The sequence below is a fragment of the Citrus sinensis genome, chromosome 3 (assembly GCF_022201045.2).
Source record: "Citrus sinensis cultivar Valencia sweet orange chromosome 3, DVS_A1.0, whole genome shotgun sequence".
NCBI lineage: Eukaryota > Viridiplantae > Streptophyta > Magnoliopsida > Sapindales > Rutaceae > Citrus > Citrus sinensis.
In genome coordinates, this window is record NC_068558.1 from 32333668 (window position 1) to 32353230 (window position 19563).

Here is a 19563-nt window from a genome sequence, read left to right on the forward strand (position 1 = left end):
TGTTAATTAGTGGGATATAAATAAAATAATCACCTTGGAATTTTTTAATAGTTGTAGAAGTTACTATTACAATACAAGGACCCTCGTCTTTCTTGTACAAGTTTGGATCAAACATGTCCCCTAACTTTCCCCATAAAGTAATCTTTGTTGTTACCGAGCTATCCATAAATATTAACAAAAGTTAATAATGTAAAGAGAAACAATAACTAAAAAATAACATAAATAACTAAAAATTATAAAGTCATAGTTTTCTTGATTATATTCAACTTACTAATATGTTAGAACTTTTCTATCTCTTTTTTTCCAACCAGCTCCAACGATCTCAATATCACCCACACCACATAAACTTCTGATAACATATGTAATATTATGAAAAAATAACATAAACATGTTAAAACATAAGGATTAATAATTTCTGGGAAATTATCAACCATATACCCTTAAATGACATCCGTATCAAACGTGTGTGAACACTTTTCAAGTGTATCACTCGTATACCCTAAGTTGACAAAACACTTCTGCCGTCCACCAATCCGTTAACTTCCGTTTGCAAGCGCTGACATCATAAGGGTAATTTAGTCTTTTAAGATTGACAAAATTTTGATTTAAAAAAACGACATGTCATCCTATTTACCTAGTAAAACATGACATGTCATATGATATATATTGATAAAAATGACATGTCATCCTATTTATCGGATAATTATTAATAATTACTAAAAAAAACTACTTTACAACCGAATATACTCCTCCAAAATTTAACCTAAATTTTTGAAGATCTACTCCTCCAAGCTCCAACTGAAAATTTTTATGGTAGAATATGTATAATTGTAAATAATATGTTGTTAATAATTTTTTATGGTATAATATGGATATTTTTTATGAATAATTGTTAATAATATGTACCATTGATAATTTATTTTTTTAATCAAAAAAATGTATTGTTAATAACAAAATAAAAAAATTGTGTATTGAAAATTTACGTTAATTTTTGGGGTAAATTTATCTTTTTACCTTATTTTGAGTTTCAAGGGCAAAATAATCAATTTGCCACAATTATGTTAACTTTCTAACTGAATTTAACGGATTGGTGGACGACATAAGTGTTTTGTCAACTTAGGGTATACGAGTGATACACTTGAAAAGTGTTCACACACGTTTGATACGGATGTCATTTAAGGGTATATGGCTGATAATTTTTCATAATTTCTAATATGCACTTAAAGATTAACAAACATTAATAATTAAAAAAAAATACATGAGAGGATTGTGTTATCATTCACACGTAAATCAATCAAATTTGGAGATACGAATTGGAATCCATTGATCGAAATCTTGACAGTTCCTTCTAACATCTTAAGAGAAGTTATAATCAAGAAAAATAATTTTATACTGATTTGAAAGTGGTCTGTACTAGCTTGTAGTTGAAACAACTTTCAAATTCTTGACATTGTATAAAGAATCTCACTCAACATGTGCTTAAACCTTGTCACTAAATTTTTCCTGATTATTGCATGCATTAGATTTTCCTTCGAAAAAAAAAAAATACTACATTAAGTGTGAAACAATTGGGAAAAAAATTAGAGAAAATAATGGGAGAATGAATTTTTTATACAATATTTTCATCAATAAAATCATGTCAACACTAATCAATTCTCCATTCTTTTTAGTATTAGTAAACTCTCAAATCCTACAAAATCTAATCCTTATCATCCAACTATCTTTATCATTGTTCAACTCATGAAGAAAAGAGTACTCCATGAAGCACACAATACCAAAAATTCAAATAAATCAAACAATAAAAATACAAGTATTTTTCTACAAAGGATATTGATTAAATAAATTAAAAAAATCTAAACATAACAAATCTTTAATATTTAGTGTTTAGAGAGCTTGAAGAAGCAAAAAAGCACTAAACAAAAGGTTGCATAATTAAATATGAGATTATAACAATAAAATTAGGCCCTAGTGGCATTGTTGAGGGAAGATGAAAGAATATTTTTTCTTATGTTAATTAGTTGATGTATTTTAAGCCACTAAAGTTTAATTGCTAGCATAATAAAATTTGAAGAAGCCAAAAGGCACTCAACAAAAGGTTGCATAATTAAATATAAGATTATGACATTGAAATTAGGCCCTAGTGGCATTGTTGAGAGAAGATGAAAGAATCTCTCTTTCTATGTTAATTAATTGGTGTATTTTAAGCCACTAAAATTTAATTGCTAGCATAATAAAATAAATGAATGTTTCAAAATACTTATAATTAATTATTATTAATGGTAACATATTGTTGGATTTAAATAGAAAGAGGAAGAAACATGTACAAAGAATATCCACCAATATTTTAGATATTTTAGATAATAGAAAATATAAAAAGATGAGGAATGGTGGTGTCACATCAGCTCCTGTGGTCCCAACTTTATATATATATTAGGAAATAGAACCGCACTTCGTGCGGCTTTAAAAAAAAGAATTTAGTATTATTTTTTTATTACTTTACACTTGATAAAACTGATAAAAAATATGAATTGATTTTTTTTAAAGATGACGTAGCCTTATAAAACTAATGTTATTTATGAAAGTTAATTATTTTTTTGTTTTTTTTTTTAAAGGAGGAATTTCATTAAGCAGCCAAGGAATTACATAACCAGGGAGGAGGAACAAAACTCCACTCTCCCGCACCTGACAAAGAACTCCCCACCCGAGCAACAGTGTGGGCAGCGGAGTTCGCAGATCTACGAACAAAAGAGAACGCCACTTCTCCTAAGGATTGAGCCAAGGCTCTACAATCGGCAATAACAGAGCCAAAACCATTTGGATAGTCAAGCTTATCATGTAAAGCATTAAAGACTAGTAAACTATCCATTTCTAACACAACAGACTTAAAAGAGAAGTTCTTTAGCCAGCTGAGAGCTTCTTTAACACCAAGAGCTTCAGCTTCCCGAGGATCAAAACTACCCGGCAAGATGTTACTTTTTGCCGCAATAAACTCACCCCCAGCTGACCGAATTACAGCCCCAAAGGTAATCAACCCTCTTGGCCTAACTAGAGCAGCATCAACATTGCATTTGTACCATCCAGCGCCAGGCTTTTCCCAACAAACAGAACCATGAGCTGAAGAAACAGGCACTGGAGGGGAAAAAGAGTCACTCTTTCGAGCTTGCTACCAAAAAAATAAGCTCTGACCAGCCACATTCAGCACCGACTGGACCCTCCCATTGACACTTTTCCAAACCTTGTTGTTTCGATTCAACCATAAACCCCAACAAATCATACCAGCCAAACTACAATCATTTAGAGTACAACGGCCAAACAAATCCTCCATCCATTGAACAAAAGTCAAGCAAGTCCCATTGAAACCAATAACAGAAGAAATCCAGCAGGATTTAGCAAAATGGCAAGTCACCAGGATATGAAGAATAGATTCTGAAGAAGAGTGGCAAATGGGGCATAGAGTTTGTACCTCAACTCGACGCTGCAACAGGTTGTCTGAGGTTGGGATGACATTTGCCATAGCTCTCCAGAGGAAGTTTTTTACTTTAGCAGGGACAGGGAGCTGCCATAATTTACGCCAAGCGCTGCTGCTGGGGGGAGGGAGCAATGAGTCTAGCATTCTATAGTAGCTTCTAACCGTGTACAGGCCTTTGGAGTCAGGTAGCCAAAACCAAGTATCATGGTCTCGCCTTGAGCCGAGAGGGATGCGGAAAATAAGGTCACGATCCCTGCCGTTGAAGATATCTTTCACCACATCATAGTCCCATTTTCGCTGGTTAGGCACCATGAGACTGTCAACTGTTGCAGCTGTGATGTTTGCTGGAATGGTCGATGAGATGAAGCTGTTGTCCTTGTCTGGTAACCAAGGGGCACTGCCAATAACAGTTTGCCGACCCCCTCCAATTTGGATACGGCTACCTCGAATAATGGCCGGAGGAGCAGTCAAAATAGAGCGCCACACATAGCTAGGATTGTTTCCCAGCCGAGCCTCCGCAAACGAAGTGTTAGGGTAGTATCGAGCCTTGAAAAGGCGAGCTACCAGAATATTGGGGTTGGTTAGGAGACGCCAGCCTTGTTTACCGAGCATTGCAACGTTGAACATATGCAATCTTTTAAAACCTATGCCCCCATGAGTCTTTGGTTTACACATCCTATCCCATTTCATCCATATGATACCCCCACTGCCAGGCCCTTTTCTACCCCACCAAAAGGAATTCATCATCCGCTCTATCTCTCTACAAAGCTCCATGGGCAAAAGATAAGTGTTCATCGCATAGATGGGTAGCGCTTGCGCCACGGTTTTAAGAAGAATTTCTTTGCCTGCTCGAGACAGTAGCTTTTGGTTCCACCCCTGCAGCCGCTTCCAAATTCTCTCTCGGATGTAACGAAAAACAGCTGACTTACTTCGGCCAATAAAGGAGGGAAGCCCTAGATAGTTGCCATGGTTAACTGTGCCCCGAACCCCCAAGAGACTGCAGATCGAATGCTCAACCTCTTTGTTAGTATTAGCACTAAAAGAGATAGAGGATTTGTCGAAATTTACTCGCTGACCTGAAGCAGCCCCATACAAAGTTAAGGCAACCTTCATTACACTGGCTTCTTTGTCACTAGCTTTGAAGAAGAGGAAACAGTCATCAGCAAAAAAAAGGTGAGTTAAGCAAGGAGCCCCTCGAGCAATTCTGATCCCATGAAGCAGGCCTGCTCGCTCGTAGTGATTGATAAGAGAACTAAGACCTTGAGCACAAATGATAAAGAGATAAGGCGATAACGGATCCCCTTGCCGAAGACCACGACTAGGGGCAATGGGGCCTATTTCCAGCCCATCGCGGGGGATTTTATAAGTGACGGTGGACACACATAACATAATCAGTTTTACAAAATCAGAACTGAAACCCATCTTGAGCATAATAGAAGACAAAAAATTCCACTCAATTCTATCATAAGCTTTTGACATGTCAATTTTAAGAGCTGCAGCCCCTTCCCTACCCTGTCTTTTCCTTTTTAAGTAATGCATAACCTCAGCCGAAATCATAACATTATCAGTGATAGATCTACCCGGAATGAAAGCACTTTGAGACTCCGAAATAATAGACCCCAAGACCAACTTAAGCCGATTAGCTAACATTTTAGCAACAATTTTGTAGATAACATTACATAAAGCTATAGGCCGAAACTTAGTAATATGATTCGGTTAGGGGTTTTGGGAATCAAGATCAGGAGGGTCTCATTCAAGCCAACATGAAATTCACAATGTTGAATAAATTTCAAGCACGCAGCAGATACATCATCACCAATAATATGCCAAAATTTTTGAAAAAAGGCGGGGTTCATACCATCGGGACCAAGAGACTTATCTGGATGCATGCTGAAAATGGCTTCTCGAACATCAGCTGTACTGAAGTTCTCCAGGAGAGTGAGGTTCTGCTCAGCTGAAATCGAAGACTCCACCCACTGGAGGGCCTCATCACATAAGCCACCTTCAGTAGAGAAAATCTGAGTGAAGTGATTTGCGATTATCTCGTTGATGCCTTCCGGATTCGTGCACCACTGTCCCTGGCTATTTCGAAGCTTTCCAATTGCATTTTGCTTCTTCCGAGCTGAAGCCATGGCATGAAAGTATCTCGAGTTCGAATCCCCTTCTCTAAGCCAAGTGGATTTTGCCCTCTATTTCTAAAAGGTTTCATGGCTGTGGAGTAATTTGTTGTAGCGTTTCCTAGCTTCAAAAAAACAATCCATGCTAGCCGAGTCACGCTTACCCCGCAACAAGACCATTTTCTTCTTGCAATCCAGCAAGCGAGCACGAAAATCCCGAGAGAAATGGTTGCCCCAACGAAGAAGAGCAGAACCACAAGCCTCAATTTGACTTTGAATGGGCATCCCAACCGACGAACTCCAGCTACCCTTCACAATCTCAATACAATCAGCCTCACGGAGCCAAGTATTCTCAAAACGGAACTTCTTAATCCTCGGAGAGTTCACCACCAGATTTGGGTCAAGAAAAATTGGAAGATGATCATAGCAAGACGCTTCCAAACTACTAACCTTAGCTTTCGGGAAGAGATGAAGCCAGGAATTTGAAGCAAGGGCTCGGTCGAGCCTCTCCTCAACCCAATCTTCAGAACCCCGCGAACGCTCCCAAGTGAATTGATACCCACTCATACCCAAGTCAAAAAGCCCTGAATCCGTTACTGCTTTCTGAAAACCATGCATCTTCCAATTTGGGTGAGCATGCTTCCCCTGTTTCTCACTTGAGTGGAGGAGATCATTGAAGTCCCCAAGACACACCCAGGGTAGAGAGGAAGAAGAGGCAAGCGAACGCATCAAGTTCCAAGATTCACGGCGACGGGAAGATTCAGGGAAGCCGTAGAAACCCGTAACCCGCCATTGCTTCCCCTCTGTATTCGCAACAGACACATCAATAAAAGTTTTCCCAAACTTAAGTAATTGAACCTTATAATTGGGCTTCCAAAATAAAGCAAGCCCGCTACTCCTACCAACCCTTTCCACTACAAACAAGCCAATGTAACCCAGCTGGATTTTCAGCTGATCTAACTTCTCCCTATTGCACAACGTTTCCATTAGAAAAATAAAAGAAGGATTATGATGCTTGGCCAACTCTACAAGAACCTGAACTGTGCGTGGGTGGCCTAAACTATGACAGTTCCAGCTAAGGCAACTCATTTTCCTCGGTGGGCCTGGTTCGCAGGTCCCACCGCTGGTCCATTTTTTGGGGCATTTACATTCTCCAATTGGGTCAGATTATCCACTTCTTCTTGACCCACTATTAAAAGCGATCCATGATTTGATCTCCTGCGCTTCGCCTCAGAGATGATTAATTGTGAATCGTAGCTATTTTCAATTGATTTTATTGAAACCATGCCCCTAGCAGAGTCACCCATATCCTTGCCATTAATTCCCATTTGGTTACAAGTTATGTCAGACTTAGCTATTTCCAAATCCATAGGCCCATAGCTGTTCAGTTTCTCTTTCCCACGAAGTTTGCTCCCATACTTCGCAGATGTTGTGGTCCCATCCTCACCCACTATCGTACCAACTCCAGATTGTGACCAGTTACCAAGCTTGTCTTCCTCCACCCTTGGTGGCTCTGATCTCAGCCACCGCTCACCGGAGTTTATCATGCCACGCCTAGGGGGAGCTTTCATCCAAGTACCATATGGTCTCTCAGCATTGCTTTCCATGGAATCATACAACGTAGGGCAGTTACGCTCGGTGTGGCTTAGAATGCCGCAGATGAAGCAAAACACATTGAGTCGTTCATATTTAAAATCCACCCAAAACCACTCTCCTCCTGTTCGTTTCAGCCGCATTCGACGTTTGAGAGGTTTTCTCACATCGAGCGAGACCCTCAGACGCATGTAATTTCGCCAAACACCTTTGAGATTATTCTTATCGGACTCTAAAAACGAACCTATGTAGTTGCCAATACTTTGTAAAATTCTTTCAGACTGAAAACCCAGAGGCATGTTGTAGACTTGGATCCAGAATGTGGTGTGGAACAGAGGAACATTGTGGGGTTGCTCATCAGCCCCTAATCTGTGGACAAGCAAAATGTGTTGATCAAAGGTCCACAGTCCTGTATCGAGGATCCTCCTTACATCGACTTCATGAAAGAATTGAAACAAGAAAAGTGTCGGAGATAGGTCCTTTATGCAGACACCCTTTCTCGGCCTCTATAAGGCTGCCATGGTGTTCTTCATGGCAGCAAAGTTGATCACTTTATCTGTTAAGAAACGTCCCACAAGGCAAAACCGTGAGTCAACTTTATTTTGGCCATTATCTTCGTCCTCTTCTCCAGCCACCTCAAGTCCTCCCTCCTCCTCCTCATCAAGTTGCAATCGTGCACATTCACTCTGTAAATCAGTAACTCCTCTACTGCTTGAACCAGCCATAGAAAGACAAAGACAGCACCGGTAGCAGAATGGGAGGGGCACTACGAGCGAGTTCCAAGCTACTTGTCAGAAAGACAAGACGAAAAAACTTGCCACAAGACAAGAAAAAAAAATATTTTTTTGTTAACTTTAAAAATATATATTAATGTGTATAGTTAAGTGTATACAACCTTTTCATCAATAAAAATTATGTTCACACTAATCAACTCTCTATTCTTCTTGGTATTAACAGACTCCCACATTTTACAAAGCCTAACCCTTATCATCCAACTATCTTTATCATTATTTAACTCATGAAGAAAAGAATACTACATGAAGCACACAATACAAAAAATTTAAATAAGTCAAAAAATAAAAACACAAGAACATTTATAAAGAGGATGTTGGTTAAATAATAAAAAAAAACTCAAACATAACAAATCTTAAATACTTAATATTTATATAGTTTGAAGAAGCCAAAAGACACTAAATAAAATATTGCATAATTAAATATGAAATTATGACATTAAAATTAGGTCTTAGTGGTATTGGTGAGGGAAGATGAAAGAACCTTCCTTCCTATATTAATTAGTTGATGTATTTTAAACCACTAAAGTTTAGTTGTTGGCTTAATAAAATAAATGAATGTTTCAAAACTATAATTAATTTATTATTAATGGTTACATATTGTTGAATTTAAATAGAAAGAAGAAGAGACATGTAATCTTTTATAATCTACTAATTATTTTCTATTTTTAATATTTTGTAATGTAATTATTTTTTAATCTCAACCAATATATTAGATTATAGAGAATATAAAAAAGATGAGAAATAATAATGCCACAAATCTTAACTACTTAATATTTATAGAGTTTGAAGAAGCCAAAAGGCACTAAACAAAAGGTTGCATAATTAAATATGAGATTATAGCATTAAAATTATACCATAATGGCATTATTGAGGGAAGATGAAGGAACATTCCTTCCTATATTAATTAATTGATATATTTAAGCCACTAAAGTTTAATTGTTGGCATAATAAAATAAATTAATGTTTGAAGACTTATAATTAATTATTATTAATGGTTACATATTATTGAATTTAAATAGAAAGAGGAAGAGACATATAATCTTTTATAATCTAATAATTATTTTTTATTTTTAATATTTTGTAATGTAATTATTTTTTTAATATCAACCAATTTATTAGATAATAGAGAATACAAAAAGATGAGAAATAGTGATGCCACATCACCTCCTCTAATCCTAACTTTATATATATATAGATTTTAATATTTTGTGATGTAATTATTTTTTAATCTCAACCAATATATTAGATAATAGAGAATCTAAAAAGATGAGAAATAATGATGTCACAAATCTTAAATATTTAATATTTATGGAGTTTGAAGTAGCCAAAATGCACTAAACAAAAGATTGAATAATTAAATATGGAATTATGACATTAAAATTAGGCTCTAATGGCATTGTTGAGGGAAGATGAAGGAACCTTCCTTCATATATTAATATTAATTAATTGATGTATTTTAAGCCACTAAAATTTAATTGTTGGCATAATAAAATAAATGAATGTTTCAAGACTTATAATTAATTATTATTAATGGTTACATATTGTTGAATTTAAATAGAAAGAGGAAAAGACATGTAATTTTTTATAATCTAATAATTATTTTCTATTTTAATATTTTGTAATGTAATTATTTTTTAATTTCGACCAATTTATTAGATAATAAAGAATATGAGATGATGAGAAATGGTGATGCCACATCACCTCCTCAAGTCTCAGCTTTATATATATATATAGATATAGATTGAGCCCACAATTGGCTATTGTTTCTCACGCACTCCCGGGATTGAACAAAGTAGTTTCAAGTGCGAGAAATTCAAGGGAACGTGCGAGCAGTAACATAATTTCGGCTTCCCATCTATGTTGTTTTCATACCTCATTGGTCCTAAATCATTCTATTAACATCCTTCGTTAATTGGTCTTTTTGGGATAAAGAGGTCATTTCACATTAAGATAACAAATAAGAAAATGAACAGTGGTTGTTAAATAGATTTGACTAAGTTAAGTTGATTGGCCTTTTTGGGATAAAGAAGTCGTTTTACATCAAAATTACAAATAAGAAATCAGTGGCGATCGCTATGTAAATTCGATTAAGTTAATTCAATTGAGGTGGCAACAAAAGTAAAGAGTAAGAATCTAGTAGGTTCTAATATTTCTATACTTAGTAATTGCTTAATATCAATTGATATAAATATAACATTCATGGATGTTGATATAGAGTGCGTTTGGGATTGAGGTTGTGCAGCTATAGCTTAAAGTTATAGTACTAAAGTGTTTGGTAAATACTAACTTCTGTAATTTAAAAATTATGTTGATATGATTTTTTAATTGTATAATAGAAAATCTATTATATCTTTAATAATTTTGTCAAAATTATTATTTAAAATTTATATTTACTACATATTATTAATTTTTGTTTCACAATTACAACTTTTTTTCCACAGCAGCTGTAACTTAAAAGGTATAACACCTCAATCCCAAGCAAGACCACAAGACTGTTATCCAAACACCTAAAACTTTATGATAATAATTTAATAATTAACAAATACCTCAATTATATATCCTACAATTTTCATTTTACAAATGTGCGTCGTTATTTGTGACTTGAAATTTAGGGGCCTCCACATTATTATCCGACTGGCACCACTACTACGTTACTCATTTTTACACTAAAAAAGAACCTGATTGTAAGTAATTAGGGGTGTTCATGGATCGGATATTAATTCATATCCGATTCATGATTTGTAAATTATAAATTTTTAATCTAATCAAATCCACCGATTGATAAAATTAAATTCAAATCCAATCCGTACATCTGCGGATCAGATGTGGATTAGACATAATCCATATCGAATCACCATTTTGTGGATTTATTTGTGGGCTAAAAAATTTTAATTGTGTCATATCCACAAACTAACTAAATAAAAAATATTAATATAAAAATAATTTTACTACCGATCAAATTCAAAATTAAATAAGATTTATATAAATTAATTGTTTAAATAAAGTTAGAAAATAAATTTAAAATTTCAAAATATAACACACTAAAAAGAAAAAAACTCATTTGTTTAGATTAGTTCATGAAAATTAACTACTTAGGAAGCTATATTCTTTATTCAATTATTTTTATTTTATATTATTTTCATATAAGAAATAATATGGTGTTAATACAACTATATTTTAAGTTATTTATTCATTAGTAAGTATAATATTATATTTACAAGTTTAATTTTTTTATTATATAAATATTTTTGTATTATATAAATATTTTTTTATTTTTTGCGAATTCATAGATTTTTACGGATTTACAGAATTAAATTCACATTCAATCCATCCACTGTAGATTTCAAATTTTTAATCCAATCTAATTTACCAATCTACGGATCGATCTTTTACATATTAAGGTTTTACGAATATCGATTAGATTCTGAACACCTCTATAAGTAACATGAAAAATGTAACTTAAGAAAACCCTGACATCCGATCAAGCACCTCTTAATTTAGAGGGGAGGGCCGGGCCGGGCCCAATGTGACTTGAAAGACATCGTTATTACGCATGTGCATGTCTAATTTGAAAGACAGCGTTATTACACATGTGCAATTCTAACATCAAGTCTCGGCTCAAAAAGTCCAAATCATTATTAATAAAGATTTTTTTTCATCGTTTATTCTCCTCTTTGTTTCCGGGTTTCGATATTTTGCCTTGTACCAGAAAAAAAGGATTTCAATTTTCAAGTTCAAAATTCAAGGAGAAGTTGAAACCAATCATTGATTCGTTTCGGTAATCCATCTATCTACAGCCTGCATATTTGTATAAATATATCTGCTCTTGCTTTGGCTAATTCTGTGGTGCAAATTTATTTATTTTATTCGTTTAATTCATTCGAGATGAATTGTTTTGATTTGATCGAATCATCAAACCACGAGTAATTTATTAAATTATTGTAATATTTTTAGATCTTAGATTTTATATTATCTTAGTTTTATATGTAATTTATTATTTGGTTAATTCAATATTTATGTGTTTATGTGATTTGTGTAATTCATCCAATTCTTTAGCTTCTACAGAAATCTTAAGGAACACAGAACTAGCTGAAGTCTGTAGAGATAACCATTTAGAGCTGTGAGCTTTTAGAGTTTCGGATATTATCTTAGAGGTGAATAGCATTAGGGAAGGAAGAGAGGTGAACTAATTCTTTGGTCTTTGAAACAATCAGGCTAAAAAAGCTGCTTAATTGTAAGCCACTAATTTGATGAGGTTTTTCTTTTTGTCATTTTGAAGTTTATATTTTATTGCTTTGGTATGCTAGGGATTGAGGCTTCTTGGATTCGGCAACTTCTCTGGGATGGAATCACTAGTTGCCAAGTAAAAGTTCTGGGTGGTTAATGAATATTAGCTGCGACGTATTAGTGGGCATATACCAAACACTTTAGTTGTTAAGCTTTCAAATTGAAATTGAAGCATGGCAGTTACGACTTACCCTTAATGAGTTTGGTCTTTTGTTTCCTTTATTTCTTCTTTGATATGCATATTTCTTGTGTTATGGTTTTTGTGAGAATTCCTTTCATCTTTCAACTTTGTTTTGCAGATAAATTTTTGTAAATTGGGTTGCTTTCGTGAGCCCAATTTCGTGGCCTCATGTCGATGCATGACTAGGTAATGAAGGGATTTCGTGAAAAGGCTGGTGCTTCAAAATGTTTTTCTAAAAGTACACCTGATACACCAAACAGATCTTTGGCATCTGTTGGTTCAGAGCCGGGATCTAGTGAGAGTAAGTCATCCAAGGGTTCCTTGTTGTCAAGCTTGTTTAATTCTGCTTTCTCAGTCTTTGAAACGTATAGTGAGTCGTCAGCTAGTGAAAAGAAGGCAGTTCATAATAAAAGTAATGGGTGGACAGCAGCTGTGAAGAGACTAGTGACTGCTGGCTCAATGAGGAGAATACATGAACGTGTACTAGGGCCGAGCAGGACTGGAATTTCTAGCTCAACCAGTGACATATGGCTTCTTGGTGTGTGCCATAAAATTGCACAGGATGAGGCCTTGGGTGATGCAGCTGGTAACAATGGATTAGCGGAATTCAATCAAGATTTTTCATCAAGAATTCTGATTTCATATCGTAAAGGTTCAAATCATGCAATGTTGGTCTTTTTATGGATCATCAGATTTTCAAACTTTGGTATTTAATTGGGTTTGAATGGTCCATCTACAGGTTTTGATCCTATTGGTGATTCAAAGATTACAAGTGATGTAGGCTGGGGTTGCATGCTTCGAAGTAGTCAGATGCTTGTTGCACAGGTATATGTTGTTTCATTATTACAACTAAACATTTTCAATCATTGTAATGTTAGATCGGTGTTCCATAAACTCATGATATTATTTTCTTATTTTAATTGTCTGATGCTTTTATTTAGCAGTGACCATTTTACTTTTGAACAGGCATTGCTTTTTCATCGATTGGGGAGACCTTGGAGAAAACCTTTGCAGAAGGTAAGAGAAAAGTTATTTAACGTTGTTCACCCACTTTCCTGTTTTGATAGTATTTTTGAAAATTGGATGAACTATTAGGTATGTTCAAACTGATGTGTTTACAATAATACAGCCATTTGATCGTGAATATGTTGAGATCTTGCACCTTTTTGGTGATTCTGAGACATCACCTTTCTCCATTCACAATCTTCTTCAAGCTGGAAAGGCTTATGGCCTTGCAGCTGGATCATGGGTTGGCCCATATGCCATGTGTCGCTCATGGGAAGCTCTAGCTCGTTGTCAGAGAGCGGAAACTGGCCTTGGATGCCAGTCACTTCCAATGGCTATTTATGTTGTTTCAGGTGATGAAGATGGGGAGCGAGGTGGAGCTCCAGTTGTGTGTATTGACGATGCATCTAGACATTGTTCTGTGTTTTCAAAAGGTCAAGCTGACTGGACACCAATTCTTCTGCTTGTTCCCTTGGTTCTCGGACTTGAGAAAGTAAATCCCAGGTTGGTGTATTTTATAATGTTTATGAATAATTTCGTTGTTGGATTAGCTTTCCTTGAGACCATTGAAGGATTAACCAAGATTCACATATAATATTTTACTCCTGTTTTCAAAGACCATCAGAATTTTGCAAAAGTAGAGGCCTGGCTGTTTGTAGGCTGGATGCACTTGTTTCTTTCTGAAGTCTTTCAAGTAGATTTTTCAGACCAATGGATTGTTTTCTCTACGGGCATCCTTGCCCTTTGGTGTATATTGAGAGAAGGATGTGTTATTGAGTGTTGCTTTTGGTTACCACCCTGTTTGCTTTGCTTTGGAAATGAATTTGTTGTATTTTACTTATTGTTCATCTTTTCTCTTGTATTTAGGTTTAGTTGTCCTTATGATTCTTCTTCTTCTTCTTCATCTTTTTCTTTTTTTTTTAATTTATTTTTCTGGGGAAACAAGGAAATTTGTACTAATAACAAAAAACATGTCAAAGATGACAAGCTATCCAATTGTGCCTGAAAGGAAACAAAAACAATATACAATGTGTGTCTCAACTCAAAATATGGAGAAGCAGGTGCTGCAAAAAATTAAACTGACACCAAAATTCTCATTCCTTATCCTTCAGAAAACTTTCCTTAATAAGAGACCATTGTCATAGAGCTTTTCAATGAGATTAAGGAAGCTTTGCTTGTTACAAAATTCCTTCTACGGTTGTCCTAGGCAAATTCTTAAGATGGTCTAATAATTATTAAAAAACAAAATGATGCCTCTTTTTATGGATTTTGTAGTTTATACAATTTTTAGGTCTGCAATATTTCCATATGTTGAGTCCAATGGTGAAATGATGCAGCAGCAATTATTTAAGACATCAAAATAACTTCTACTTAATGCATTCTCTATTGCTACATTTCAGATGCTGATGATATGAGATATTTTCACAAATTTGTTGAAGTAAATTTCCCTCAGTTTACTGCTACATTACCAAAACTAAGAAGCTAAAAATTTGGAATTTTTGTTTGGGTTTTTGCCACACCTATTTCGTAGTTGAAATTTCTTAATTTCTTTTCAGGTACATTCCAACCTTGCGGTTGACATTCACCTTCCCCCAAAGCCTTGGCATCGTGGGTGGGAAACCTGGTGCCTCAACTTACATTGTTGGTGTGCAAGAAGAAAGCGCTATCTACCTTGATCCACATGACGTTCAGCCGGTAAAGTTATTAATTGACTATTTTGTTATTAATCAATCACTAGTTAACGTCATATGCATAGGTGGCTAAATTTTATAGGCTTGTACAGCATCATTATGTCAAGTGATTTATAATTTTCTCTTTCATTCTGTTTACCTCGTTCTGTTAAGTGAATATACAGGAAGTCAATACTATTTACCTCGTTCTGTTAGAAAATCATGGTTGCTTATTGCAGACCGCTTAAATGCCTGGACAGCATTGATGTGTCCATGAATTAACTTTGTTCAGTGGCTATTTTTCTCCAGCATAAGCCCATGGCTTTGCTCATACATGTGGTCCTTATATGATCTTTATGGTGGAACTTTTGGATGTCAGTTTTCTTTCAGTTGCTTTTGCAAAGTATGTAAAATGGCTTCCAATGAATTTCCATTGGAATATAACACTGTGATATGGAATGTGGCTTATTCTCTCTCCTCCACTCTCTTTCTTGCCTGGCTATGTAGAAATGTGCATTTGATGCTTGGTATTTCTGTTCTGTTGGTAATTGATTGTAGTGCTATTTCACTTTGAGTTGCTTGTTGTAATATGAAGCCTGATTAAAATTTCTAATAATGGTTGGTTATCAGGTTATAAATATTGGAAAGGATGATCTAGAGGCTGACACTTCAACATATCATAGCGAGTAAGTGATTCTCTTCAATTTTAGGCCTAAGCTTATTGTTAAAAATACATCTTTTCTTACTAATATTTGAATGATTGCTCCAGTGTCATTAGGCACATTCATCTGGATTCAATTGATCCATCATTGGCGATAGGATTCTACTGTAGGGACAAAGGTTTGCTGGTTACTTTTGAATGAATTTTATGGTATGGTTGGAGGTAATTTACATCTAGGACAAGGCTCTGCTAGTCATCTTGACAGTGGTATCGTTTATTTCCCATTATGGTTGGCAGATGATTTTGATGATTTTTGTGCCCGGGCATCCAAGCTAGCAGAGGAGTCAAATGGTGCTCCATTATTCACGGTGACTCAAACTCATAAAAAGCCAGTCAATCACAGTGATGTGTTGGGCGAAACTGGTGGGGTTCCAGAGGATGATTCCTTAGGTGTGATGTCCATGAACGATGCAGTAGGCAATGCACATGAGGATGACTGGCAACTCCTTTGAGTTGTAAATTATTACACGTCTCGAAAGGCTGTCGGGTTGGAAGCTTGTACACGGCTTTTACTTCCCAACTGTTGTCAATAGCATCCTGGTTCGACAATGCCTCTCTCATTAGTACAACCACAATGACAACATATTCGGTCGGCTTGTATGATTCTGCTCATTTATTCTGGAACTCGTCAAATTCAACATTGTGTAGAAATTACATTTAGCCTTGATTCTTTTAAATTATTTTCAAGCTGTTCATACTACTGACCAAATATGTATGTTGTAATATATTGATGCAAAGTATCCCATTAGGGATTGGTATTTTAGCATTTGAGATGTTGCTGGTTTCCTACTTTATAATGTTATAGTCACTTCCTGGGTGAAATTACTTCATAACAATTGCATGTTACAGCAGAAATTTTTACAATTTTTTTGTTACAGTGTCAAATGTTAAAACCCCCCAAATTTCATCCTTTTTCTCCATCAGTGCAAGTGTGGGCAGGAGGCTGAAAGTATTTAGGGATGTACTTGGCCCGTCTGAAGCAGTCAATGGCACAATTAATAGCTTCGTCAATGCTGATCCAAATGTTAAATTTCAGCTTGCTTGGACATTTATTTTTAGCAAATGAACGTCATCCCTGTCACTCAAAATTTCTCATCCCGACTTTTCTAATTATTGACTTGATAATTAAGAACAGTCAATGAAGGCAATTAATAACTCTTGGAAACATCATCAGAATCCATCTTGACATGCTCTTTTAGTCTGCAATGGTTTTTTCAGAGAACTTTACAACAATGCTTGCATACTTCAATAATTCAATCTTTTCAATTGCAGGTTCAGTGCATTAAGTGCTTATGTCTCTGCTTTGCGTTAGAGTTTGTGACGCACATAATGTTCATTTATATGAAGAGTGCAACACTTGGAACTACTTGAATGATACTCAAAACAAACTTCATAAAAAGTTAGATAATACTTCCATATAAGGCTTATATGTATTCAAATCTCACAAGAAACAATTCAAGTGTTTTCTAAAAACAGATACCAACTATTCTAGGCGTAATGATGTTTACACCTTTTAAACTCCCATCTAGTATTACTATAAAAAAAAAAAAAAGCATCGCACAGAACAAACCAAAAACACCCTTGTACAAAACATGATATTCATCTTTTATATAGGAAATAAATTGGTAAAAAAGGAAGATCAAATTTTTCTCAGATTAGGAGAAAAGAGGCAGAGCAAGGGAACCCAGAAAACCCAACTGGTAAATGAACATGATCCCATTTGATGTTACCATTGCTCATGTCTCTCTCCATAATGAATGCACCTTCTCCTTCACATTCATTGCATATAAATGATGACAGTGCTGATGATGATGAGCAGCCTCTGCCACCATTGCCTGTCATCACAAACACCTTCTGCTGCTGTTGAGAGTTATGAAGTGTTGTCACACTAACACAAGGAGATGATGATCCCTCAGTTACACTTTTGGGAAGTGGCACAATGGAGCTGACAATTTTGCCCTTCACCACTTCCCCATTTTGCTGTTGTTCTTTCCCCAAAAACCACAACCATTGATGCTGCTGCAGCCTATAGGAAGTGATTGTAGCAGTGCTGCCCCTGGGGCTTAAGCTTGGAAATGGCCAAACATGATCAAATTTTGACCAAGACCCAGTTTTAGGATCGTAACACTCAGCATCAGGCTTGAATCTCCCCTGGGATTCGGTGCCATATCCACTCACAACAAAGAATCTATCACCTTCCAAGCAAACCCCCTGACACTCATCTCTTTCCTCATCCATCTCAGGCAACATCCTCCACTCGTCAGCTTCAACGTCATAGACCTCAGCTGATTTCAAAGCATTCTTTTGGCCATCGTGCCCTCCGGCAACACACACGGTTGAAGCTCCCACAACAGCACAGGCAAAGAAAGATCTTGCAACTGACATAGGCTTTACACGACGCCATCGAGAAGAATTGTTAACCATGTCGAGAACGTACACGTCGGGGACCGGTTCAAGTGTTATGGGGTCCCAACCACCTATCAGCAATAATTTTCGTGAAGCTGGAACCGCCACGCATTGACAGAACATTGGGATTCTCCCAACGTGAGGCCTTATCCTTTCCCATGTTCCATTGCTGGCATTGAAGATTGTGAGCCCATACTGCAGTGGCGTCCTGTGAACTTCTTGTCGCTGCTGATGCAACTCATGATCGTCATCATCTTGTTGTTGATCCTTCTTGGTGCTTGTGATTCTTGCGGCGGAGTCAGAGACCAAATGGGTTGTTGCTGATGAAGAATCTTTTGGATTTGGTGGTGACAGAGGCAGAGGCTGGACTTGGCAAACAAGATGCTCAGCTTTGCCTGATCTGATTCTCTCTCTGTAAAAAGAATGACTGGAAATCAAGTTAAGCCATCTTTGGCAAACTGATTTGAGATCATTATGGAACTTGTAAGGCACCCTTATCAAACACTCCATTGCTATCTCATCAGGTAGCCCTGGAATCAAGTTTTGAACTTCTTGCTGCTGCTGCTTCTTTTCAGTTTTCCCCATTTTTTCCTTTTTTCTTTTGGCTTCCAATTTTGTAACTGGCCTTGAGGCTTGAAGTTGAAGTGAAGTGTTTCTTTTTTGTTTATAATATAGAAGTTTGCATAGCTAGAGATTATTGACCCAAAAAAAAAAAAAAAAAGGAGATTGGTTTTTGTGAATTGCAAGTTGGGAGAGAAATAGATTTAGATTGAGTGAGGGTATGTATGTAATGTAAGTGGGGATATATTTATAAGCAGATATTAAGTGGTGAAAAGGGTCTATCTCATCCTCAAGGCACGTGAGACGTGGCTTTTGGTTCGAATTTGGACATTTAAGTAATGAGTCATCGAGTTTTGTACAGGTTTGGCTTTTTTCCAATTTGATTCGGTGTTGTGTATTGTAATTAATTATGAGTTGGATCTTTGTATGTATTGTATATCATTTGAATTTTCTTTTATTATGATTATTATTAATTTGTTTTTCTTGATTATTCCAAATTCCAATCCTACTTTAGTTTCGTGGAAAGAAGAATTTTCAAATGCAGTCATGAGATTGCAACGAAGTCTTGGTCTACTAAGGGCACAAGTTCCGGGTTTTCTCATCATCTTATGGGAATTCAATTTTTGTTTTTTTCCTATTTATATATATATATATATTAGATAAAGAAGATTTTTAAGTTGATCTTGGTAGACCTCTATACTGTAGTATAAATACATTTATTTAACTCTTTAATAGACTTCAGAATATAATATCTATCAA

General features: G+C 35.8%; 2 protein-coding genes across 5 annotated transcripts; one reads left to right on the forward strand and one right to left on the reverse strand.

Moving 5' to 3' along the window:
* Positions 1 to 11578: 11578 nt before the first annotated feature.
* On the forward strand, positions 11579 to 16610 carry LOC102630051 (cysteine protease ATG4). Of its 4 annotated transcripts, none has more exons than XM_052437067.1 (10): positions 11579 to 11751; positions 12281 to 12460; positions 12560 to 13093; positions 13181 to 13266; positions 13408 to 13458; positions 13571 to 13950; positions 15003 to 15141; positions 15747 to 15802; positions 15886 to 15956; positions 16075 to 16610. In XM_052437067.1, the coding sequence occupies exons 3-10, from the start codon at positions 12631 to 12633 to the stop codon at positions 16287 to 16289; spliced, it is 1461 nt and encodes a 486-aa protein (XP_052293027.1). In that variant the 5' UTR covers positions 11579 to 11751; positions 12281 to 12460; positions 12560 to 12630; the 3' UTR covers positions 16290 to 16610. The 4 variants fall into 4 exon arrangements, with proteins under 4 accessions (XP_052293027.1, XP_006478508.2, XP_006478509.2 ...); XM_006478445.4 differs by lacking the exon at positions 12281 to 12460 and having other exon boundaries at positions 12560 to 12742; positions 12869 to 13093; XM_006478446.4 differs by lacking the exon at positions 12281 to 12460 and having other exon boundaries at positions 11580 to 11751; positions 12560 to 12742; positions 12872 to 13093.
* Positions 16611 to 17201: 591 nt separating this feature from the next.
* LOC102629764 (F-box/kelch-repeat protein SKIP20) lies at positions 17202 to 19029 on the reverse strand. The gene has a single exon (XM_006478443.4). It carries the CDS (start codon positions 18826 to 18828, stop codon positions 17488 to 17490), a length of 1341 nt encoding a protein of 446 aa, XP_006478506.2. The 5' UTR covers positions 18829 to 19029; the 3' UTR covers positions 17202 to 17487.
* Positions 19030 to 19563: the final 534 nt, after the last annotated feature.

Bases quoted from the DNA above. Each gene is read 5' to 3' on its own strand.
- LOC102630051 (XM_052437067.1), top strand. From the start codon at position 12,631: ATGAAGGGATTTCGTGAAAAGGCTGGTGCTTCAAAATGTTTTTCTAAA. The intron at 13,459-13,570 runs GTAAGAGAAAAG...ACAATAATACAG, and splicing joins GGAGAAAACCTTTGCAGAAG to CCATTTGATCGTGAATATGT. The intron at 13,951-15,002 runs GTTGGTGTATTT...ATTTCTTTTCAG, and splicing joins CTTGAGAAAGTAAATCCCAG to GTACATTCCAACCTTGCGGT.
- LOC102629764 (XM_006478443.4), bottom strand. From the start codon at position 18,828: ATGGGGAAAACTGAAAAGAAGCAGCAGCAGCAAGAAGTTCAAAACTTG.